General features: G+C 40.6%; 1 protein-coding gene across 1 annotated transcript in view; it reads right to left on the minus strand.

Annotated features, from left to right (window-relative positions):
* Positions 1-25075, minus strand: part of sv2ca (synaptic vesicle glycoprotein 2Ca) — a 47225-nt gene extending 22150 nt beyond the window's left edge. Inside the window, exons 1-2 of the mRNA XM_079815056.1 lie at positions 24813-25075; positions 15285-15935 (exon numbers count right to left, since the gene is read on the minus strand). Coding sequence (XP_079671182.1) covers positions 15285-15861 — 577 coding nt within the window. The 5' untranslated portion in view covers positions 15862-15935; positions 24813-25075. The remainder of the gene's footprint in view (positions 1-15284; positions 15936-24812) is intronic.
* Positions 25076-26300: the final 1225 nt, after the last annotated feature.

Consider the following 26300-nt stretch of genomic DNA (forward strand, 5'->3'; position numbering starts at 1 on the left):
ACAACAACCTGGTCTAAAGTAATAGCGCAGTATTTTTTGTGTTATTTAAAGGGTGTGTTAGTAATATGTGCCTATAGGCGGGTACACAACACGCATACACTCTGCTTATTACACACACAGGGATGCGCAGCAGCACACAAACATTTTTAAATATAAAAAATAAAAGGATTCCTCTCTGGAGAAGCGTTCACTCTTTCCACTCGCAAATTCCGCCATGTAAATAGTAAATCCGCCATGGCTCAACTGGCTTTTAAAGGGAATGAGAGATGAGACTCTGATTGGTTTATTGCACTTTACCCCAAAACACACCCATGACTCATTAAGAGACTAGGTACAACCCTTTTGGACAATCCGCCTGGTGCACAGACCATTTTTTCTGTCGTTAAACTAGAAAAAGTGTATTCGGACGCAACCTAAGTGCACCTGCGCCATTCATTTCAGATGCGCTTAGATCGTTAAAATAGGGCCCTTAAACTTTTATTAAACAAACATGGATTCCAAAACACAGAGAGGCTGAACCATAACCACTAGGCAAATAGCAGACAATGCAGGATAATGAACTGAAACAAACCGAGGGCTTTGGGTATGTTTACACGACAACGATGTACTAAAAACAGACGACAACATTGTCGAAATGATCCCCATTCCCACGGATCTCAGCGAAAATGACTAAACAGGCTGTATTATGCATGCCAGGCCAGTAGTTGGCAATGTCACTTTGTCAAGAAACACCCCACAAACACGCACTACGCATGCGTCAACATGTAATACGCATGCGAATGACATCACAAATTTTCACAAATTCAAGTTTGTGTTGTTTACATGGAGATGGTAAAGGCATCGTTTTCAAAACCTTTTTCGAAAGCGTGCATTTTCAGGCCCCCATAACGCTGTTGTCGTTAAAATTAACGGCCAAAATGTTTAAAAATTATGGGAGGAAAAATGTATACATTTTCAGTTGAAAACGGTGTGGTGTAAATACACAGGCTAAATCAAACCAAACAAGACCCAGGTGAACATAATCATATAACCAACAAGTAACCATAGTAACAAATGACCTAATCAGAAACCAAGGAAACCAAGCAAACAGGAACTAAACACAGGAAGGAAACATGGGAACCAAAGCAAACTGTCAGGACTCTGGTTTGATCTTCAGCCTTTCTGTTGTTTGTCTTGATTGTCAGTTCACCTCACTCTACCATCACAGCTGATTCACATCCTGATCAGGGCTCTCCCTCTCATTACTCACACACCTGTTTCCCATTTTCTGCACTGATTTTCTCCACTACATATGCTTCTCTCTTTCTTTGGTTCTATGTAAGTGTGTCTTGGTTTCCGTCCACTTCACCACTGTCCCCTTCCCTGAAAACCTTGTTTTGGTTGCTTCTAAACCTTTAAACGCCTTGTCTGATGATTTAATCCTGTTTTGTTGTTTATTTGCCCAGTTCCTGTTCCCTATCTCACCTCAGCTTGCTCACCTGGATTTTGAATCCCTGCTCTCGTCCTGGACTATTGTCTTGGCTTCTTCCCTGTAACTGTTGGTCTGCTTCTGGTTTTGACCCCAGCCTGTCCATTGGATTTCGCCTTTGTCTTGCCCTCTTACTTGGTGGCTCGGCTACCAATTATTTTATGTTTTGTTTTGTTTTCCTTCAATCTTTTGGACAATAAATTCTACTCTCAATTGAGAGTCATTATGTTAAGCCCGCCCACCGACTATACACGATGTGATTGGCCTGACTATAGTTTGGTTTTTCCAAGCCAACGGAGAGTTGCTAGACTACCCTGGCTGCAAATTAGATTTTCTGCCGCTAGGGTGAGTCTAGATTTCTAGGCTAGTTAATAATGCTTATAAAAAACAATAAAATATTTGTAGCAGACATATAATAATTCATAGAAAAAGGAAGAAGTTAAAAAATATTACATAAGACTGATTATTAGTTGTCTTATCAGACATAAAGAGCATGACGGAGAGAAATTGGGAGAAACAGGTGGACAGATAGTATTTGACAGATAGGACAATACATATGTAAAGAGATGCAATGACAGAGCATGTGTTGCAATGAACAAAACGTTTTGGAGGTTTGCTGATTTCTCAGAGTGTAAATTCTCATCTGATACAGCAACTTTCTCTGTGACCAAGCAGTTACAATCTGCCGCTGTAGAACCAGCACAGCAATTAACAGTCTCCAGTAAACTGCTTTGCTGGTACAGTAACAAGACAGGTAAATAGATTCACTTTAAAAGAAGACTAATTTAAGACTTGTGCTTATACATTACATAAAACTGTCTTTCTGTGTGTTCTTCAGTGATTATCTGCAACTTTGTGCTACTGCCGATTATGACCAGCGATTGCGAGTAGACATTGCTTTTATGCAGTTCAATAAACAAGAAGGTAATAGTAGTAGGTTGCATACTCCTTTATGAGTACTGTGAATTTGGACATACTTTTGTCACATACTGATAATGGAAATAATATGAGGTCAGTGGCAAAAAGCACTGCAACATATTTTTTTCTCCCATTTCATATTTTTCCATGTCTTCTTATGGTCTCTGTCGGTTACAATAACTTTATACCATGGTCTGGCTATACCACTCAATTCTGACTATCTGGAAGGTGCGCATTAAAACCATTTAATGCACAAGTAGTTTAATCACCATTCTATATTAATGCCCTGCTTTCATTGAAGCAGAGACACACAGGGATCAAATACAGAGATCGGAGATAGCACTGAGCACTCACAGAAACATTCAGGAGCACAGAAACTTGTTGTCAACGCTGCCCAGCAACTTTTATTTATAAAATAGCTTTGCTACTGAATCGCTACATTATATTACTCCGCAAGAAGGTGGTAATGTCACTGTTTTTGAAGTAATTAAACTCACAGCTTTATTGTTAGTAGAAAGAGATGCTGCAGAGGCGCAGGTAATTCACACACGCATCTCTCATCTAAGCGTGCAGAATGCTATAGTTGTAATGAGTCATAGGCTAGCTTATTTGAAAATAAGCCGAAAATAACCGTTATTTGAACGGTTGTTTGACCCTTTCGGTCAAATTTAGTGCTGCAAACATCAATGAAAGCTTTAAAGCTACACTATGTAACTTTTCTGTCCACTAGAGGTCGCCTGTTCAAAACAAAGGCGTAGTTTGAGCACAGAGCGCAGAATCTTGGGACATGTGGTCTTCACCTCACAGCCGGTGGAAAAGAGTCAGGATAGGACTCGGGCAGAAATCGTGTTTATGGATGCGATTATTAACATTACTGTAGTATGAAGCAGAGCAGGACCGAGTGTTGTGGAGCTGAGCAAGGCCGCAGGAGCGATTGAAGAGCGGGACTGTTATTATGGCATAGTCGCCGGGGCGGGACTTTTATTATGACACGGTCGCCGGCGCCACTTCCTCTTTTCCAGTCATGAGTATATGAGGTAACACAACTCTGTTTATCGTATTAGATATATCTGAGTGTGTTGAAAAGGACGTTATGACGTTCACTCGGCGGCTGCTATGACACGTTTCTTCTAAATAAAACCGGAAACCGAGGGTAACGCAGATATGACGCAATCGACAGGCAACTCCCTCAAACGCATAGCTCACACGTCCCGGTTCCTTGGTTAAAATAGCAATTTCTCACGATTTACAAATAGTTGGAAACATTTGGGATATTCTAAGTACTCAACTGAACAAAATATATAACACTGGCCTAGTGGTTTTGGATATTTTACTGCAAAAATCTTACATAGTTTACCTTTAACTTGTCAATACTGGCAAATTACCATGATATAAGCTAGCTGTGCATTAAACATGTCTGAATGAACTCATGTTTACATTCAAATTTGAATTTTGCTCCATGTCATGCATTAAAATAGTTTAATGCACAGTTAGCTATAGATTATCCTTTACATCATGGTATTTTGTCAGAAGCTATGGGTTACCATGATGCACTTTTCTAAGAGTTTACTAACACAATAATGTTGTACCAGTGAACTCCATTTATATAACCTTAAAGTAAAAACATAGTGATAACAGTCAAGAACAGTCACCTCTAATCAACACTTTGATTACTGTGGAAGAGGAAAAGCTCCTTTATTCATGGCTTTCAAAAAATTACCCACATAAGGACAATGACTCACATCTTTTACTACCTGTAATTTTGTTATTTTTCCTTTTTCGGCTTGTCTTTATGATCTGCACTTTAAAAACCATATTGGGTGTCAAAAATTAGATTATTATGTGTGATTTATATTCTATTGCTGAATATCTGGGTCATAGAATTTAAAAGAGAGCGTTTGGTTTTACAGAATAAAAGGTTTTGGAAAATATCAGTCAGGAAGCAAGTATTATTTTGAGCAAATTTTCTCTGTAAAAAATCAAGAGTCTCTCTCTCTCTCTCTCTCTCTCTCTCTCTCTCTCTCTCTCTCTCTCTCTCTCTCTCTCTTTCTCTCTCTTTCTCTCTCTCTCTCTCTCTCTCTCTCTCTCTCTCTCTCTGTTGCACACATTGAGAGTCTGCATGTGCAGGTCTTGTAATCTCTGCAGTGGGGGGATTTCACTGCAGTTTAGCCAAGCTCAGCGTCTCCTAGTCACCAACACACAAAAAGAGACAGATAAAGGAAATAATGAGAGAGAAAGGACAGAGAAAGAGAGAGAAAGGGGGTTATGATAAGATGTAGTAGATAAAACAGCCACAAATTAATAGACAAAGATGGACACCTGGATCTAAGCCAAAAGTAATGGAAGACACAACACAATGTTAAAAACACCATCCATTACTGTAACTGTGATGCGGCAATTTTCGATTGCCTTTTTTTTGTCAGGATGAATACTAGTATTAGTTGGGTAATAAGGAAAGCTATAAGACTGATAAACTACATTAAACTAAATTGTACTGTACATACAGCAACAAACAGAAATGGATCAAATAATGTCTGCATGCATTAACACAAAAGCCAATTTTCTTCACTAACACATGATAGCCTTGAGTAATGCCTAAAACTATTATGACAGAAAAGAAAATATCAAAGCACAGTAACAGTCAGTAACATGACAGACAACTAGTTTAGTCCACTGCAGTACTGTTCATTCATACACTACATATCAACCACATTTGCTCCCAAAATTAGGTTTCAAATCCTTAAAATTCACTACAGCCATCTAAGTAAAAGCTCAAATATCAGAGGCCCTTTATATTCAGCATCTGTTTAAACATTATACCACATATAACACAACAACTGCACAATTTGAACAAATGACAGAATCAAAGATCTCTGTTTTCTTAATATTCTTTTAAAATATTTGCTTAAAAGACTTGTAATATAGTGCATGAGTTGTATGAATTACTGATGGTGTCTTTTTGTATTTATTCAAACTTGAAAGCATAAATCAGCATTTGCTGTTTATTGTACGAAAAAGAGAAGTCTGGACATTCTGCTAAATTTCTCTATGTGGGTTTTGAGTGACTTGAGGAGACAACATTTGCATGTGTGAATTGTGGATTGTCTAAGTGATCAGGTTTAAAGATCGAAAGTGGTGCTGTGCAATTAACATTTAATTAACATTAACATATACTATGATAGCAAACAGAAAAAGACTTTGTGTTTGAATACTAGAGCTGCAGAAAGTTCACATTGGGACAGGCAACATCGCATTGTCTCTGCACTAAATTACCACTGCACCACTGTGTCTGCTGGAGAGCAACCATTACCTTACTCACCGAGAGATTTTCATTGTTTAACATGACTGAATTAGACTGTTGTTAGTCAGCAGGCTATAAATATAGAATACATATTCAAATAAATAAATATAATTTTTAGAAAGGATGCATTATCAAAAGGGACAGTTAAGACTTTTACATTGTTACAAAATAATTATTTCATTATCATGGTTTACACAACCATATTAATCAGCACAACCGTTTTTTCAACATTGATAATAATACAAATGTTTACTTGAACACCAAATCAGCATATTAGAATGATTTCTGAAGGATCATGTGACACTGAAGACCAGAGTAATGGCTGCTGAAAAATTCAGCTTTATATTACATTTTAAAGTATATTAAAAGAGAAAATAGTTATCTTAAATTGTAATAATATTTCACAATATAATGATCATATAAATGTAACATTAAAGTGCCACTATCATGGTTTTTCGAATATTCCCTTTCATGCAGTGTGTAATATAGCTGTGAATGTAAACGCTCTGCAAAGCTGTAAAGTTGAAAGTACACAATAAATAAAGTTATTGTCTCCCATAACAAAGAATTGACTATGAACCGCCTATACGAGTAGTTTGTAGTATTTTGAATCCTACTGCAAGACGGTTATACGTCACTAGAAAATAAATTTGCATAATGCCCACCTATGTTGTACAACTTGACCAGCCCTTAAACGTCATTTTACTTACATCTGCTTCTCAAATCTCTGTGTTCAGAATCACAAATGGTAAGTATGAATAATTATTGATGTATATTTTCTATGATATTTTCTACCGGGTGTTCAAAATATGTAGTTCCCTTTCGAAAACGGTTCACTCGTATTGCGTCTTGCTAGACGTATATGGGAAAACTCCTTTTCTCTAAAATATTGAAGGCTTTATTTTAAAACGCAGTGCAGCTGCACGACCAACATAGTGGTGAGCTATAAGCACGCTGATTGGCTGGGCTGTGGGAACTGCACGAACCTATGGCGAGACGGTGTATCTGCGCGAACCAAACGAGGCGCATCCCGCCGACAGAGAGCAGAGCCCGCCATAATGGGCGGGGCTTCTGGCTGTATAAGCAGCCCATTTCACTAGGGATGCACAATATTGGATTTTTGCCGATATCCGATATGGCGATATTTTTCAACTCATTTTGGCCAATACCGATACAAAAATACTTTTTTTTTTTCAAACCTTTTTTTTCCATTTTGGATTCAGATTTCTGAGGTCTCCTTACTAAAAGGATACTTGTTAAACATAAATAAATATCTATGATACTAAAAGGATACTTGTTAAAGATAAATAAATGAAGCCTATGCTTCCTTATTTTTGGATTTAACGTTTATGCACATGAAGTGGGGGTGGCATGACATCAGTTGATGCTGTGTCTTTAGCTTCATATAAAAAATTCTACAATTATATTAGAGCTCCTTGGATTATTTTCCATCATCCATTTTATAAAATTTTATTACAGATTAATAAAACTGTATATAAAAGTATTTGATTTATGACATCATTACTGCTTTATTTATTCAGAAAAAGAAGTAACTTCAAGTTATTTATGTATTCTACTCTTCATTTTATAACTATAACAACAGCGCCCCCACTAAATATATATAACATTCTACGGGGGGGGGGGGGGGGGCACTAGGACCTGGAGGAGGCTTCTGCTGCTGTGGAGGCTGCTGTGCCTGCACAAGCTAACTAGAGAGTGGGGAATCCCTGTTGATGGTCATGTCCTTCTGTTCACGTATTCACAATATTCATGGCAGCATTTAAAAACTGTCAATATAAATAATCATACATGCAATGTTTTTGCTTGTTGACATACAAGTTCACAAGTTCACTTCAAGAATGACCACACTGCTGACATGATCTTATCGCTATAGCACACCTTGCACATGTGAGTTATTGCAGGCACATATCAACACGTTATCATATATCGGCAAGGCATATCGGCATCATTTTTTCATATCAGCTGATGCCGGTTTTTATATTTTAAGCGTTTATCAGCCGATTCCGATGTTGTAGTGACAATATTGTGCATCCCTAGATTTTCGCCATAGGATTCAGATTTATTGTCCTTCAGCGACGATTCACTTCTTCGCTGATTCTCCTGCTTGAAAGCCTTCTTGCCGTCGGAACGAGCAGTGAAACGTGATGAATCTGCAACAGCAGTTCAGCGGACGGCAGCCTCCTGTTTAGCGAGATCTGACTTGATGCCGTCAACTGCTTATTCGCCGTTTCTCTGCAGCCATCCGGCGAGTATCTAAAACAGCAAATTTGCACTCTAAAAAAAATGTTCTCTAAAAGAGCAAGCGTGGCGTTGTTGCAGCAGACCAGCACCCCTCGTGTGAAGCAAGCAGACTTGTCTCGTTTGGTGGTTCTGAAGAAGATCTCCACGATGACAGCATGTCATTGGCGGCCTCTGTAGGAGAGGATTGCTCAGGCTCAGTGGATGACCCCGCCCCCTTGCCTCAGACCAGCAAAAGTGACGCCATAGTTAGTACGGATGCCGAACATCACCAGAAGAGCCCATAAGAAGCTGGCCTCGACGAGTGGTTCCTGCCGTGGCACCAACAGGCCCCTCGACAACGATCAGCGCTGTTTTTTCCAAAGGTGCACGATGAGCTTACAAAGTCATGGCGCGCCCCCTACTCAGCCCGTCTACGCACTTCCGCCTCTGCAGCGCTCTCGACTCGCAGATGGCGCAGAGGAGAAAGGCTATGAGAAACTGCCACCTCTGGAGGAAGCCGTGGCTGCGCATCTCTGCCCACCCACTGCCATCGGATGGAAGGCCAAAGTGACTCATCCTTCTAAACCATGCAAAACCACTTCAGCTCTCGCCGGCCAAGCCTATGCTTCCTCTGGTCAAGCTGCCTCAGCCCTGAACACTATGGCATTCCTCCAAGTGTTAAAGGCAAAACTCCTCCACTCCATGGACGAGTCTGGAACGGACCCAACCGCCTTCCGTGATCTGCGCAGTGCCACCAACCTGGTCCTACGCGCCACAAAAACCACCATCCAGGCGACTGGGAGGAGCATGGCCAGTTTAGTGGTACTTCAGCACCACTTGTGGCTCAACTTAATGGAGATCAAGGACGCAGATAAGACTGCCTTCCTTGACTCCCCAGTCTCTTCGGTCCTGCGGTGAGCGGCTTAGCGGAGCAATTGATAGAAGCACTGAAGTTGTCGCACCACCCCGAAAAAGCCTTGTGTTTTCTCCCAGCCCCCTTTTCAGTTCAGGCAGCTGGAGATGTTCTGTTTGCAACCCATTCAAACTCACGCACCCTTGCAACCAAACGCTATTACAAAAGCGACCAAAATAAAATACATAAATTCTCAACAAAAGAGCACCTATCCTCTTCCAAACACCTTGGCGGCCTCCAGAATTAATTCAGCCCCTAGCCACTCAGGCATAGGCCTGGGAAGCCATCCCCGATGTGTCAGAATGGGTACTAAATACAATAAAACAAGATTACTCGCTCCAATTTTCTTGCAGATCCTACTGCGGCCTACCGCGTATGCCCCTCCTGCAGTGTTGGCTGAAGCCCAGAGTCCCGGCCCATGCTTGGCAGTCCGGTCAGACAGCATGGCAGTGGTATCCTACATAAATTGCTAGGGCGGACTCAGGTCGGGCTCCTTGTACACCATGGCCAAGCACCACCTGCTATGGGCACAAGAAAACCTTCACTCACTGAGAGCAACGCATGTGCTGGGCAAACTAAACCAAGGGGTGGACATGCTGTCTCGAGACAACATTCTCCCCAGGGAATGGTCTCTCCATCCCCAAACGGTTCAACAAATCTGGAGTATCTTTGGGAGGGCAGAGGTAGACCTCTTTGCCTCAGAAGACAACTCTCACTGCCCAATATTCTTTTCGAAGAACAGGGACGCGCTGGCCCACGAATGGCCCAGCCTTCCCCTCTATGCATTTCCCCCTGGTTTGATGCTCCCTCAGGCCATCAAACAGATCAGGGAAAGCAAGTGTGCAGTCCTCCTCATAGGTGGTTCAAACATGGTTCCCCGAGTTGATACAGCTGCAAAAGCAGGGCCCGTTGGACTTCTGACTAAGTTCTACACTAATGCCTCAGGCCTTACTACCTCAGGCTGGAGATCAGAGCAAAGTCTTTCTGCTTTAATAGCATGGCGTGATTGAACAGTGTTCCCATATGCGTCTAGCAAGACGCAATACGAGTGAACCGTTTTCGAAAGGGAACATACTCGGTTACTTATGTAACCTCGGTTCCCTGGGAATAACGGGAATGAGTATTGCGTAGACAGCCGTGCTATTGAGCGATTTTCGTTTTAGTCAAATTAACCTGATGGCCCTATTAGTGGGCTCTGCTCTCTGTCGACGGGACGCGCCTCGATTGGTTCGCGCAGATATGAGGAATTACAGTTTTTACAGGAATTACAGTTGCAACATCTCATAATGTACTTCAAAATGGGTAGTGCATCTATGAGAAATGTCCTGCTCAGGTATTACTAGCGATGGAGGTTTGGTTTGAATAACTAGTTCTTCCAATGTTTCATCATTGGACTTGCGCTCGGATTGATAAGGTAAAATCGACGTCATCGTTACTGTCTTTACAGTGTGTACAGTCGCTGAGGACTGAGGAAGCCTCCGGAGCTCAATTTTAGTTATGGTAATGGGCATTTATCTTCCAAAACATGTGCAGTACGTGGCAGACTAATCACAACAGACTGGGCCATCTGGCCAATCAGACCAGAGCAGGCTACTGGAAAGGAGGGATTTAGAGAGAATGATTCATTCGTTAAAGGGTTAGTTCACCCAAAAATGAAAATTCTGTCATTAATTACTCACCCTCATGTCGTTCGACACCCGTAAGACCTCCGTTCATATTCGGAACACAAATGAAGATATTTTTGATGAAAGCTGATGGCTGAGAAAGGCTTCAGATAGGCCTCCATTGGCATTCAGTACATTAATACTCCCAAGACCCATAAAAGGCACTTAAAACGTCGTTACAAAGTCCATCTCACCACAGTGGCTCTACAATAATTTTACGGACATATGACCCAGAGGTCTTACGGGTGTCGAACGACATGAGGGTGAGTAATTAATGACAGAATTTTCATTTTTGGGTGAACTAACCCTTTAAGTCGTTTGAGAATCATTGAAAATTGTGGTGATGTGCAATGTTTGAGAAAATGAAAGTGTTTTTTGACCTTTGATGCATGTAAACCTGTTGTAGGAGATCTCCAAAACAAAAGTAAGAGCCTTTAAAATAGCATAAACTTTTATATATATTGGCTTTGATAATGTCTGAGATGTAAAAGCATTTGAGCTTTTTTATACAGTATATACATTTCTTTTGGTCCTGGCTAAGGAGCAGCAAGTTCTTCAGCTGATGACCGTATCTGATCTCAAAGGCCAGTAGCTGTACCGACAGTAATGGCCGGCCACGTGTGATTATGTCTTAAAAGCCATTGACAGAGTATAAGGACAAAGAGAGAGAGGGAGCATGAAAGAGAGGGAAGCAGAGCATGCCACACAATGCCCTCAGGGCTCTCCAGATGAGTGCATAAGTGAAGAAAAAGCAGGATAAAAAAAGAAGGATAGAAAGAAAGAGAGATGCTCAGACTCGATCAAACTGTTAAAACACATAAGAATGTCAATTAATATGAATATCAATGACCCTGAACCAAGTCAAAGAGAACTAGACTGATTAAATAACAGTACCATACACTTGCTCTTTCAAAAATAACAATTATAAAATGAAGCAGAAAAAGAAGATGAAATCATAAAATATTTTGTATTGCCCCTTTGTTGCTTACTTTTTGTCCAACATAGTAAAATGGCTGGCCACACTATAAATCAATCTGTCACATTAAGCGTTAGATGTTTTGACATTTTAATAAAAAGAAGGGCATTAAATAAGAAAACATTTCGTAAAAGAAGATATACACTGTTACAATTCCTGTCTCGTTTACCCTGTTTTGTGTTTAAAGGGGTGATGAATTGAGAAATCAACTTTCCTTTGAGCCTTTGATATATAAAAGTTAAACGTGATAATCCTGTAAGTTTCGGAGCTGAAAACTTCCTTGTTAGTCAAAGAAAAGCTTTTATTTACACCAGGCCCAGAAAACGCTCGATCTCAGAATATGTCGACCATTGACGTCATTGTATGCTGAAACGCCGCTGTGGCGAGCAGCGAGGCTGAGGGACCGTGAGAACGGGACGAGGCCGCGGTCATTAGTGATGATGATCGCCAGCTGCGTGCCGTCGGCACTCTACTCCCCCCCCTCCCCCGGGGGGCCGATCACGGCGGCCGCGGCACCTGGGGGTAAGGACAGCGAGGTGAGAGAACGGAGCCGGGAGCACGAGGAGCGACAGAGACGAGAGAGTGGAGAGAGGAGAGAAAAAAAAAGAAAAAAAATTGGTCCGGTTCCCTGACACACTGCCGCTCGGTCCTCAGCCCGCCGAGAGGCTCTTCCTCGCGGTGCCATGCGATGGCACTGGATGCTCGGTGGACGGCTCGATCCTCCTCCGCCCCCTGGCGGCCAGCGGTGGCTCCTCATGTCGAGGGCAGCCGGCAGCGAGTCCCGCACGCTCCCTGCTCCTCCCCTACACGGCGGATGGAAGCAGGCTCCGGCCCACGGCGAACGCCGGCAACTCCTCCGCTCCCTCTAGGACGGCAGCCACCCCACCTCGACCCAGGGGCACGGCAGCGAGCTCTCCGTCCCACCGGATCTGCACTCGTTCCAGCACCACCGCCTCGGGCAGCCACTCGCGGTCTTCTCTCTTCCGTGCTGCCCGAACTCCTCAGCACCACGATCCCCCTCAGCAACGAGGGCTCTTCGACAGCATGTCTCTCCTTCCTCCCGGGCTTCGGCACCAATGTAACGAGGTATGTTCGTGTGGGAAGAAGGAGGCGGGAACCGGCGAACAATACAACAAACTTTAATCAAATAAACAAACAAACAAAGTGAAAGTCAAAGTGGCAGCCCCTCACGGACAACTGCCGCACACATACATAAACAAAACGTAAACAAAATACAAATTATAGTCCAGGCCTGGTCCTCTCTCGTCCTTCACTGTCGTCGCTCCTCCTTTATACTCCCGTCACTCCTCCGTGAGACACGAGGAGCAGCTGCAGGCACGCAGCTGGCGATCATCATCACTAATGACCGCGGCCTCGTCCCGTTCTCACGGTCCCTCAGCCTCGCTGCTCACCACAGCCGCCTTAAGCCCGCCCACCGACTCGTGGAGCTAAACGGATCGCACTACCGAGCAATAAACATGCCACGTGCATAAGACATTGCGTTTGTTCGCTTCCTTTCACAGTGGAATCGTTTGTAAACAAGATACAGGTTGAGACTGGATTTGCAGACATATTGAGATTAAAACACAATGCTGTGCCTTCTATATTGGATCCGACAGGAATGGTGCAACAAACTTATGTGAGTAAAACATGTTTTTTATATGTGATAGTATTGCATTTTACAGATCGTATTGATTATGTGTACGTGTCTAACTGAACATATCTTAGCACGCTGTCACAGGTACATTCGTGATCAGACTCGGACTTGTAACGTTATGGGCCAGGGCTTGCAAAGCCCAACGTCCCAGGGCTATGTGTTTTACAGACGGGCTACCAAACGTAAGCCCGGCCTGCTGATCTTAAATAGTGAAATAACATTCCTTTCTTGCGTGTGTGTGTGTGTGCACGGTTCACGGTTATATTCACCAATCGGGTGGGCCGAGTAATAAAAAAATAACATTCCAATCAATCGCGAGTGGATGAGAGATGAATCATTGTGTTTGTTTGATAGACATTTTGCGAGCCCTGTGAGCATTTCCCCAAACACTTTCAAAACAATTCCCACATGTACTGAGGAGAGCTGAAGCTCATTCAATATGCAAATCTTATCCAATTCTAGCCGTGGGTGTTTACTTCCAAGTCTTCAGTGCGGCACGCCCATAAAAACCGAGCGTTTCTTGAGAGAGCCTCAAATCCAGGGATGAAAATAGCCTATCACTTATTCATTATGATGTTTTTGAATGTAAAAACCACACGAACGTCATAAGTTGACCTCAGACAACAGTATAATAAAAAATAAATTAAGCCAGTTCATGACCTCTTTAAGGACTCTTGGTGTTCACTTCCTGTGTTTAGTTTGTTTTCTTAGTTACCCTTGTTTGCTTGCATAGCGAATGATTACCACCACCTGTTCCTAGTTTGCCTCTGGTGATCCTGTGTAATTATACCCCAGTGTTTTCCCTTGTTCAGTGTCTTATGTTGTACTGAATGTTACACATGTATATTTTTTGTTCTGTTTTGCCAGTCTTGCTCTGTGTCTGGATTTTCTCCCGTTTTGTTTATTAATAAACATTTATGTTGCAATTGGATCCTACTCTCTGGCATTATACTATCATTCAAAAGTCTGTATTGTTTTTTTTGTTTTGTTTTTTAAAGTCTCTAATGCTCATCAGGGAAGCATTTATTTGATCCAAAAAAATAATAAATAAATAAATTATATGTATTAGAGGTGGGCATAGATACATTTTTTTTAATCTAGATTAATCTCACTATAATCTTGGAATTAATCTAGATTAATCTAGATTACAATGGCTCATTTGAATTCTGCCGAAGGCATTCAGAATACAGTGAGGAAAATAAGTTTTTGAACACCCTGCTATTTTGCATGTTCTCCCACTAAGAAATCATGGAGGGGTCTGAAATTGTCATCGTAGGTGCATGTCCACTGTGAGAGACATAATAAAAAAAAAATTATCCAGAAATCACAATGTATGATTTGTTAACTATTTATTTGTATGATACAGCTGCAAATAAGTATTTGAACACCTGTCTATCAGCTAGAATTCTGACCCTCAAATACCTGTTAGTCTGCCTTTAAAATGTCCACCTCCACTCCATTTATTATCCTAAATTAGATACACCTGTTTGAGGTCGTTAGCTGCATAAAGACACCTGTCCACCCCATACAATCAGTAAGAATCCAACTACTAACATGGCCAAGACCAAAGAGCTGTCCAAAGACACTAGAGACAAAATTGTACACCTCCACAAAGCTGGAAAGGGCTACGGGGAAATTGCAAAGCAGCTTGGTGAAAAAAGGTCCACTGTTGGAGCCACTGAGAAGTATTAATTAGGTGTGTGCATATACTTTTAAAATTATCATGCAAATAATTTTAAAAACCTTTATATATTTATAATATATATTTATTTGCATTTGTGTTATTATTGTTATTAGTTTTTTGGTCATATAAATATAGAAAAAGTAGAAATAGAAAAATATAGACAACAAAAAGTAAAAGTAGTACAAGAAGATAAGAACCACTTAGAACTAACACAATACAGAGATAGAAGAAATTCTAGTTTTTTATTTATTGTTTTATTGTTTACCTCAATGAAGGCCACCTACCCCAAACAGTTGTGCGTGGTACTGGTAAAACTAAGCTCATGGGTTTGATTCCCAGGGAATGTATGAAATAATAAAATGTATACCTTGTCAGCAATGTGCATGGTTTTGAATAAAAGCATCTGCCTAATGCATAACATAGTGTCAATGTGTATTTGTTGTCATTCCCTGTTATTCTTACCTAGCCATCCAGAACTCGAGCCAGGCACACACATATCCGTCTCTGCACTAGGGAGAACGAAGCCCACCACAAAGACCTCCACACCATCGGACATGAGCGCCAGCCCCAGCGTGAAGAACAGCTGCCACTGAAACCTGCCATGTCCACACTCCTGTATGATGAGCTCGTACTGCTGGGCCAATTCCTCCTCGTCCGCCTGCCTTTCATTCTCCAGTTCTCGCTGGTCCTTCAGGCCATCCGCCAGCGGCTGTCCCAAAGCCACCTGTCCATCTCTGGGCTTTGTATCTGAGGGGATCCCCTGGTACTCCCCTTCATATATCTCATCCTCGTCATCGTGACCCTCAGTGGCGTCGCTGGATCCCTCTTCATCATTGGCATTGTGGCCTGTGTAGTTCCCATCCGGCTGGCTGTTGTAGTCGTCGTCTTCGTCCTGGAAGCGGTGGTAGGTGCGACTGTCGTTTGAGGCACGCTCCACAACTTTGTTGACTTTCTTAGCAGCTTGTCGTTTGGCCTCCTTAGCAATGTCTCTGGCTCCCTTCATGAGGGAAGATGTGTCTTGTTGAGCTGTATCATCCATGATCAGACAGTGGAGGGGAAGAGGTCTGCAGTCAGCACAGAAGAAGAGCTTTCGCCTTTATGGCTCGCATGAGTCTGGGAGAAACACAGGTTCAAAGTTATACTGTGAGTACTAAAGTTTTGGGCTTCATATAGTTCATAATCATAAATAATCAATGTTTAGAAAAGCCACCAGAATACAAGTACTTATACTGCCCCAATCAATATCTGGGTCTGATCATAGATGGCATTTTATAAATGGGAGTACAAGCTCAAGTGGAGTACAAGCCTGATTTCTGAAGGATCATGTGACACTGAAAATGCTGAGTAAATGCTGCTGACAATTCAGCTTTGCCATCACAAGATTAAATTACATTTTAAAATAGAAAAGTTATTTTTAAATAATATTTCACAACATTACTGTATTTTTAATCAAATAAATGCCTTGGTGAGCATAAGAGACTTATTTCGAAAACCTGTTACATATTATTTATATACAAAAATACAAATGACTCTTAAGATGAAAACAGGCTTTAGAGTGATGCTTGTAATTCAAGCAATCAGCAAGCATCATCCCACTTATATTTTAGAATCATTGTCTGTATGTATTGTAGAAATCTCAAATAGTTTATTAATTTTTACAACTTTTTATATTGATAAAATTAATAACATCATAAAGTGCTGAAGCTATACACTCACCTAAAGGATTATTAGGAACACATGTTCAATTTCTCATTAATGCAATTATCTAATCAACCAATCACATGGCAGTTGCTTCAATGCATTTAGGGGTGTGGTCCTGGTAAAGACAATCTCCTGAACTCCAAACTGAATGTCAGAATGGGAAAGAAAGGTGATTTAAGCAATTTTGAGCGTGGCATGGTTGTTGGTGCTAGATGGGCCGGTCTGAGTATTTCACAATCTGCTCAATTACTGGGATTTTCACGCACAACCATTTCTAGGGTTTACAAAGAATGGTGTGAAAAGGGAAAAACATCCAGTATGCGGCAGTCCTGTGGGCGAAAATGCCTTGTTGATGCTAGAGGTCAGAGGAGAATGGGCTGGCTGATTCAAGCTGATAGAAGAGCAACTTTGACTGAAATAACCACTCGTTACAACCGAGGTATGCAGCAAAGCATTTGTGAAGCCACAACACGCACAACCTTGAGGCGGATGGGCTACAACAGCAGAAGACCCCACCGGGTACCACTCATCTCCACTACAAATAGGAAAAAGAGGCTACAATTGGCACAAGCTCACCAAAATTGGACAGTTGAAGACTGGAAAAATGTTGCCTGGTCTGATGAGTCTCGATTTCTGTTGAGACATTCAGATGGTAGAGTCAGAATTTGGCGTAAACAGAATGAGAACATGGATCCATCATGCCTTGTTACCACTGTGCAGGCTGGTGGTGGTGGTGTAATGGTGTGGGGGATGTTTTCTTGGGACACTTTAGGCCCCTTAGTGTCAATTGGGCATCGTTTAAATGCCACGGCCTACCTGAGAATTGTTTCTGACCATGTCCATCCCTTTATGACCACCATGTACCCATCCTCTGATGGCTACTTCCAGCAGGATAATGCACCATGTCACAAAGCTCGAATCATTTCAAATTGGTTTCTTGAACATGACAATGAGTTCACTGTACTAAAATGGCCCCCACAGTCACCAGATCTCCACCCAATAGAGCATATTTGGGATGTGGTGGAACGGGAGCTTCGTGCCCTGGATGTGCATCCCACAAATCTCCATCAACTGCAAGATGCTATCCTATCAATATGGGCCAACATTTCTAAAGAATGCTTTCAGCACCTTGTTGAATCAATGCCACGTAGAATTAAGGCAGTTCTGAAGGCGAAAGGGGGTCAAACACAGTATTAGTATGGTGTTCCTAATAATCCTTTAGGTGAGTGTATGTATATATATATATATATTATTATTATTATTTTTTTTTAATTCAAAATAAATTATAACAGTTAAAATGACTCATAGAAATGTTGAAATCAATATGATAATCATTACTACTGTCTACTGTTAAATATTAGTGTTAAATATGCAATGTACTTGTATGCATCCATTTTTTCCATCCCTTTAACTAAACAACTTCGGCAAGCAAGCTTTAAAACAGGAGTACTAGAATTTTACCCTGCTCCTTTAGTTCTGCTTTTACACGCACCCCTGTAATTCTCCACTTGTCCTGAAGACCTTGATTAGTTAATGTCAAATTCTGCAGGAGCAGGTGTGATTAAGGAATAGCACAGAAATAAAATATTTTACAAAGATATTTTTTTAAATGATCCAAAACCTACACATTAATATGACAATTATAGTTAATATTAATTATAGAATAATTATAGTCTATGCTCTGGCTTATTTCATTTCCATTCTGTAATTTTGGACACATTAAAAAAAGTCACAAAACAGTTATATAGCATATAATATGGTATCTGGTGTGTCCCCTGTTGCTTTAATGTCAGCAGCACTCGAGCAAAACCTGATGACTTATCCAACTGTCCAAGACTGTTCCAAAATCAAAGAACATTTTGTGCTCCTCTGAACGCAAATCTGACTTTTTATATTTGTGTACATTTGATTGGGGACCAAAAAACAGTGAGAAGCTGAAAGATTTTGGCTTATTTACAGATTTCAAATCTGAATTTTGCACAAAACATTTTATAAGCATAGTTTAATAAACTATGCTTATAAAATAGTTTCACGCAAACAAGACGTGAACAAATTGTACAATTTAACTCAGCAATTATTTTACATCTTATATTTTGTATGTCTTAGTAATCAAAATCCCTACCACACTGAGAGCTATACACATCTGTGATACTTTACAACATCTAATGGCTTGTTTCACTTTCATTGTGTTTACATGCCGTTGGGAAGCTGAGTGCTCAGGCTGCGGAGTAATCCATTATTGGCCGACTGAATGGATGTGGACCTTGTGTCTGTCTAAGAGGCCTGGTAGTCCCGTTGAACTGCATGATTGGCCCTTCGGTGAAGAGACAGCACTTCCCCCAATCTACCTGCGTAATGCTGGGGGAATATGACAGGACTGCTGCTTACAAATGATGGACGGCAACAAGGCATGAATATCATCAGCTATAAATTATATAACTATGGAAATACTATTCCAGTTCAAATACAACTATATCTAAATAATATGTCTGAAATAATATTGAAAAGCATCATTCTCAACGTTTTACTGATGTGAATGGAAACAGATTAACCTAAGTGCACAGTTTAGGTACAATCAGTCGCAAGTGGACTGAAAATGCACTCTTGATAGCCTCTGTCGAAATGATGTATGGTGTTTCTGTTCCTTATGTGTTCTCTGCGTTCTCTCATTGGGAGACAGCAGGTCAAGTTATATATGCAAGAACATCATAGCCTATTTGGCAAGCTGGCATGAATAACAATGATTTTAAGGGGTAAGCTGTAAAATTGCCTGTCGATATGATAGGTGAGGTGGCAAAAGTGGACAAAAATAAACATTGCATTTCAGCCTAAGAACAAAATAAATTTCAAAACACGCAGTGAATTTAGTAATATTTCTTTCATTTTTGTGGTGTGATATACTATGTGTCTATATGTTATACTAAGACAACATTGAGTATTTGTTTTCATCTAAAAAGACTTACATAGGAGTATAATACTCTCAGAAGTGATTAATATAAGGAAGAAAACAACAGATCATATAAACAAATCATAAAATATCAAAAAGTGATCAGTATTTATTTCTGTCAGGATTGACTTTGACAGAAAGACATGAACGGAAATGCAGACAGGAGAAAAGTCAGGCAGTGTGAATAAGCCAGGTTCAATCTTCTAATGGTTTGGAGAGGTCATAATCACATTATAACAAAAAGCAAATGACCTTGTCTATAAGAAGGACGCTAGGGCATCTTGTGTTAAGAGATTGCTACAGATGATATTATGAAGGAGGAGGAGGACGAGAAGAAAACTATTGTGGGAGGGTGAATTAGCTGTCTGGAGAAAAGATTTTTGCTGATGTTCTTTTAAAAGTAATATCTAGCACTAAACGTCTCAGTTGTATAGGCTATACGACTCAAATTGCTGAGGAAGAAGCACAAATATCACGGTTTCATATTTTGATCTTGTGAAATGAAGACTTTTTAAAACTTGACCTGAATGACAAAAAAATGTAGAAAAAATGTTTTTTTCTACGGACAAAAAAAGTACAAAAGAAAGCATTTACTGTACACTGTAAACCCGATTCAGTTGGTAAAACTCAAAATATTTGAGGTAATCAGTTACATAAAAAAAAATGTAAGTTAAGAAATTCAAAGTTTAAGTAAGGCGAACTGGCAGATTTTTATTTTGTACTCATACATTTTAATTGCTCTTAACTAAATATTTGAGCAAGCTAATTCATACATTGATTTAACTTAAAATAATCATGTAATCTCAACTTAAATATCAACTTATCATTAGCATAGCAAAGCAATTGCTGAAAGAGTATAGCGATATAGAACATTTAACTTAAATCTCTTCTCTAAACTGCCCCCCCTCCCCAAAAAAACCCCCCACATAACAGAAACTCTTCTAAATTTGCGTATACCAAGAAGCACCACGACGCATGCGCGAGAATATGGCGTAGAGCTGGTGTTCGGCATCCAGGAAATGCACACTTTAGCACCATTTTGAGCACTACGCCAAGACCTAAAGCACAATCAATGTAGAATTCAACAGCTTAGATACGGCTTCCTCTGCTTGTAAACAAAGTTCCTCGCTTCCGGCTCTACGTCATATTCTCGAGCATGCGTCGTGGTGCTTTGTGAATTCAAGTCAGAAGCTCAGACGGAAGACAAGAACTTATTGAATAAAGTCATTATTTAGATTTTTTTTTTTTTTTCGCACAAATACTGTTCTCGTCGCTTCATACAATTTTTTGTAGAACCACTGTAGTGAGATGGACTTTTTAATGACATCTTTAATACACTGTAAAAAAATGTTGTCTCCAATTGAACATTTTCTAGTGACTGATCACATCTATTTTTTTTAGTTGGCCAAATTGAATTTCTGTGAATTAAATTGCATCAATTCACAGAAATTCAATTTGGCCAACTGAAAAAATTGTTTTATAGTGTATCTTTTATGGGTCTTGAGAGAGGAAATGCCATTGCTGCCAATGGAAGCCTTTCTGAGCCATCGGATTTCAACAAAAATATCTTAATTTGTGTTCCAAAGATGAACAAAGGTCTTACAGGTGTCGAACGACATGAGGGTAACGCTGCATTCACACGTTAACGTTTCTCCTTTACTTTGAATGGCTGATGTCATGCGTTGCCGAACTGAATTGTGGGTCTGTCGCTTCACTCACGTTGCAAGCAGCAGAAGTTGAAGATTTCTCAACTTTTCAAGCGGCAATGCAGGCGTCATCCAATCAGATCGCCCTATGCAAATACCCTAGAGCAGACGCCAGCCAACATGTGATTGGCTGTTGTCACTATGACGGCACAAAGCTTCAGCCAAGCGTTAACGCCGACGCCCCGTGTGAATGCAGCATAAGTGATTAATGACAGGATTTTCATTTTTGGGTGAACTAACCCTTTAACAGATGAATCCAATAAAATTCCTCTGTGATAAACGTTCATTTTGAGATTACATTTCCCATCTCCAGAATCAGTGATACATCAGGGTATCATCATATCATATTGACATGCATTGCCATGCACACTAAAGAGAAAAAAAGTGGGCTCGAATTAAGAGGCTTGTCACTCTCAATCACTACATGCATGGCTGCATCACTCTGCAGGTAATTCAATAAAGCCTTTTCTCAATGGGCAGAGCAATGGGCCAGCAGAACCTTCCCACCAGCTTGAACACTATAGGAGCAGATTCTAATCTTAACGTTGGACATGTGTTCCCAGTCATGCAAAATAAACGCAGCAGAGAAAGAAAATCATATTTTTTGTGAGATGCCAATCTAAAAAACAATTACCGGATGTTTACACAATGCAATACAAAATAAATGATTTATCTTTGAATTGCTCAGAGCATAAAATGCAGCCTAATGAGGCTAATGCAGCTGAACTTTATGAAAGCAAAGATAAAAGCCTGGTCAATGCAGCATCGCTGATGAAGTGCTGTACGGCCCTCAAGGATACAACCTTGAAAACTAATGTAGAGTTGAATGCAGGGCCGGATTAACCATTAGGGCAACTGGTCACTTGCCCCGGGGCACAGGACATCTAAGGGGCCCAGGGCAGTGGGCACTGTCAAATATTATGTTAGATCACGTTAAAAACGCAATCCTTACTTTCCTAATTATATTTTTGCAACCTGTTCGATCAACATATGTTAAATCACGTAAAAAAACAGTGTCTGTAGCTTCTTGCGCTGCTGTGCAGCGAGCGAGGACGAGCTGTCAAGTCGAATCACGTGACTTGACGCTCTGAAACCAGTGTTGCCAGATTGGGCGGTTTTGAATTTGATTGTGCGGTTAAAAACGGGTTTGGGCAGGTGGACAAAATTTGGGTTGGTTTGGGGTCAGTTTGGTGGTTTTCAAACATCTAAATTGTACAGTCTAATTAGTTAATAACAAACTCAAGTGTGCATGACACACACCGGCCCAGCGTTCAGCGTAGAGTCAGCTGGCATTGGTGTTGACGTCGCTGACGAGCACGCACTTTCAGCCAATCAGCGATCAGCAGGGAGTCGCGACTCGCGCTCATTCATGACAGGTTTTCAGCGCGAAATTGTATCTGGATATCAAATGATCGCTATGCCAAAGTGGCATAAATATACAGTAAGTTATCTACAGTAATGAGTGGGAGAGGGATCCAACTCTCAAAACGTGGATTACACCTGTGACTCAAAGACTCTTTATACATATAACTAACTCCAAGAGGTTGAATGACTTGAATTGAAATCGAATAGGCTAGTAACTTATATGACTCCTGAGCATCATCGTGTGCACACTGGCCTGATCAGGACATCTGCACCTTTTAAAGCGTCCAGACTGCGCTCTACTCGTCCCAACAGCTGCTGAAAGAGGTTTGAATCAACGATTAATTAAGTTCTGCGTTATGTTCTATAAATATGTACTTCACGAAAGACATAACGTTACTAGTTCTATCTGAAGTTAAAGCACAGCACAAAAGTAAACGCATTCTTGTTGTTAATTTTTTGTTGTAGGACTATTGTACAGCATCAGTGAATGACACATTTTGGCTGTGGTGTGTGCAGTAATGTGTGCGTTATGCCTGCTAATTACATTGTTTATTCTGATTATATTGGGCACTTTTTGCACTTAAATTAGTTTATTCTTACTGTTGACATTTGAAAATGATGCATGTGTTTTTCCATGTCATGCATGACTGTTTTTGAATGCCCTGTTTTGATCCATTTTCCTGGGAATTTTTTTTTTATTTTTACATCATTATTTTGTTTTAAGGAGATAAAATGGTGCTAATCAGCCTTGATTGACATGGCAATAAAATTATATCAAATTATTTTGGCAGTTCAAATTTTGGGTGTTTTTTTCTTGAATTGGGTGGGTTTTAGTGAGCTTTTGGGCTTGGAATCGTCGACCCAATCAGTCAACACTGTCTGAAATTTAAGCAGGAGCGCTAAAAGAAAATGTAAAAGAGAAAAGGAATTGAAATTAGTCGACATTATGAAACATATTCCAAAAATAGCCACAATTTCACATTGTAGCATTTTAGGAATAAAAAATCTCTGGTTTTAGGTTAAGGCTTCCCTAGCTGTCTGCTTTATTTCACTGTTGCAGTCAAAATATAGGTTGATTGGCTATATTGAAACATTTAATAATTACTCTGTAGCAGCCACTAAGTTCTGTGAAAGATTCATTGTAAAAAGTTATGTTAAACATTAGTGCATCATTAGTGTTCTGTCTCTTGAATGCACTTTATGCTGAGGCTATTACATCTCCACTGAGCATTGCAGAAGCCTGATTTGTTAGTATAGAAGTATAGGCTATATGCTCTTGGTGATAGCGACTTTGCGATTGTTGCTTTGGGGCAGGGGCAGGGGGGCCCTTGAGTCTTGTTGCCCAGGGCACAGGAAATTGTTAATCCGGCCCTGGTTGAATGAGTTTAAAGTGACTGGAATTATGGTGTCCACTTATATAGAAAACACTTGCCACAATTGTTAATTCATTTTCTTTTAAAAAAATGTGAAATTCAGCCAGTGGTCATCCATAATTTTAGAGAATCTACAGTTTCTCTGGAAAACAAGAGTTATTCTCGAATATGGGTTATGTGAAAACAATAGCACTTGCAAGAAATAAACTTAATAAATACATAAATACATAAATAAACAAACAAAGTAGTAATGAATAAACGTATATTTCCCATTAAATGGACCTAAAAATATTTGTTTAATGTTTTCACAATGGGCTACATTTTTATTAGCCTAAAATACAGGGTTGCAGGCAAACTTGATGAATGCAGTCAATACCGTGATGTTGTAGAAAGGACTCAAATTATGTTACTTCTTTGGTGTCATACATTTTTGTAATTTTTACCTCTCAGTAGGCTATCTCTCTGTCTCTGCACTGCTCGTATCGCCGGCGGCGGGAGACACGCGCGCGCACTGCGCTCTATTCCAGCCACCGATCAGTCGCTTTCGCTCATGTCATAACTGACTCTAGAACAGCGCTCAATCCCATTCCCTCATCACCGGACAACCCCCTCTAATAATTCAATGAATGACTGAACATGATTTATTAGAAGTGAATGTTTCAATAACACCCCTTCAATTAATTCACTTAGTTTGGGTTCCTGCAAATCCGAATGATAAACTTTTGTTTATTGGACAAACTGAGCTGTCCGTCATTCGGATTCTATCAACTGACAAACTACAAACTGGTGATGAGACGACCGTATAAGGTTTGGATTGTTTTTAGTTTTAATTTTATTTCGTACAGTATAGAGCAAAATGGTTTGTTACAAAACGAAAGTCTTAAAATATTCGACTCACCCTTCAGGGAGCTGCGCAGATGAGATGTCGATGTTGTTTCTCCATTACGAGACTGCCACCGCTATTAATGAATACACATTAAATATTATTGATCCTAGACATCCGGCAACTAAAGCAAGAGCTGACGGTGTTTCGTGCTGCAGCTCCGTCTCTGCAGTAGGTAGCCTACTTCAAGAAAGAGAAAAGATCAGTGTTTGTGTGTGTGTGTGTATGTGTGTGTGTGTGTGTGTGTGTGTGAGAGAGAGAGAGAGAGAGAGAGAGAGAGAGAGAGAGAGAGAGAGAGAGAGAGAGAGAGAGAGCCGTTTGCCTTGTGTTGTAGTAATATGCTATGCAGAGAGAACGAATCGCCGCGGTGTGACGTAGGAAAGAGTCCGTGCTGGATTAATGACGTCCTATTGAAAGTCAAAACTAGCATCTCTTTGCCAGATTTGAGAAACTATAGCGAGATTTAGATACGCTCTCTCTCTCTCTCTCTCTCTCTCTCTCTCTCTCTCTCTCTCTCTCTCTCTCTCTCTCTCTCTCTCTCTCTCTCTCTATCTCTCTCTCAGCATATTTTACTAATTAAGAAAGTTTACACATCACAAATTAATGGGGCTTTTAAAAATTGGGGGGAAATTGATTGCCTATGCATTTGAGCTTAGTTTTCATTATTGCTCATTTAAAGGTCCCCTTCTTTGCGATTCCATTGTTCAAACTTTAGTTAGTGTGTAATGTTGCTGTTAGAGCATAAATAATACCTGTAAAATTATAAAGCTCAAAGTTCAATGCCAAGCGAGATATTTTATTTAACAGAAGTTCCCTTTCAAAGCCTACAGCGAACGGCTGGCTTGGACTACATCCTGGTACTTCCTTCTTTAATTACGTCAGTAGAGCAGTAGAACAGACTAACCTCCGCCCACAAAGAAACGCGAAAAAGGGGGCGCGGTCTTGTTGCTGTCCCACGTGGAGAAGCGGACGGTCGCGTGGAGAAAAGGAACTGTTGCGTTGAGTGTGTTTATCGCCATGTCATCGAGACGCTGTTATTTTCATCCAGGAGTCAAATCACCGTTGTTTGGCTTTCCCAGGGACGCTGTAGAGATTATTGAACGCATACATCTCTCCGTTAAGAGACGTGACCTTTCCAACGTTCGCTAAACTGCTGTCAAATTACAACACAGGAACCGCTTTCACGTGCGCTAAGCTGTGGTCGAATCACAGCACAGGAACTGCTTGCACAATCAGAACTCGTTACGTGTTTCTGAAGGAAGGACTTTATAGAACAAGGAAATCACCAGCCGTTTTTAGGACAGTGGAAACAGCGGTATACAGATAAGTAAATAGTGTGAAAAATACTGTTTTTTTACACGCGAAACATGAACACATGTTATATTGCACACTGTAAACACAATCAAAGCTTCAAAAAAACACGAAGAACGGGACCTTTAATCCATATTTCACATTCACTAAACATGACTTGAATAACTGCCCAAATGTTTGGTTACTCACGTA

This window comes from Gobio gobio, assembly GCF_949357685.1.
Source record: "Gobio gobio genome assembly, chromosome: 4".
Lineage (NCBI taxonomy): Eukaryota > Metazoa > Chordata > Actinopteri > Cypriniformes > Gobionidae > Gobio > Gobio gobio.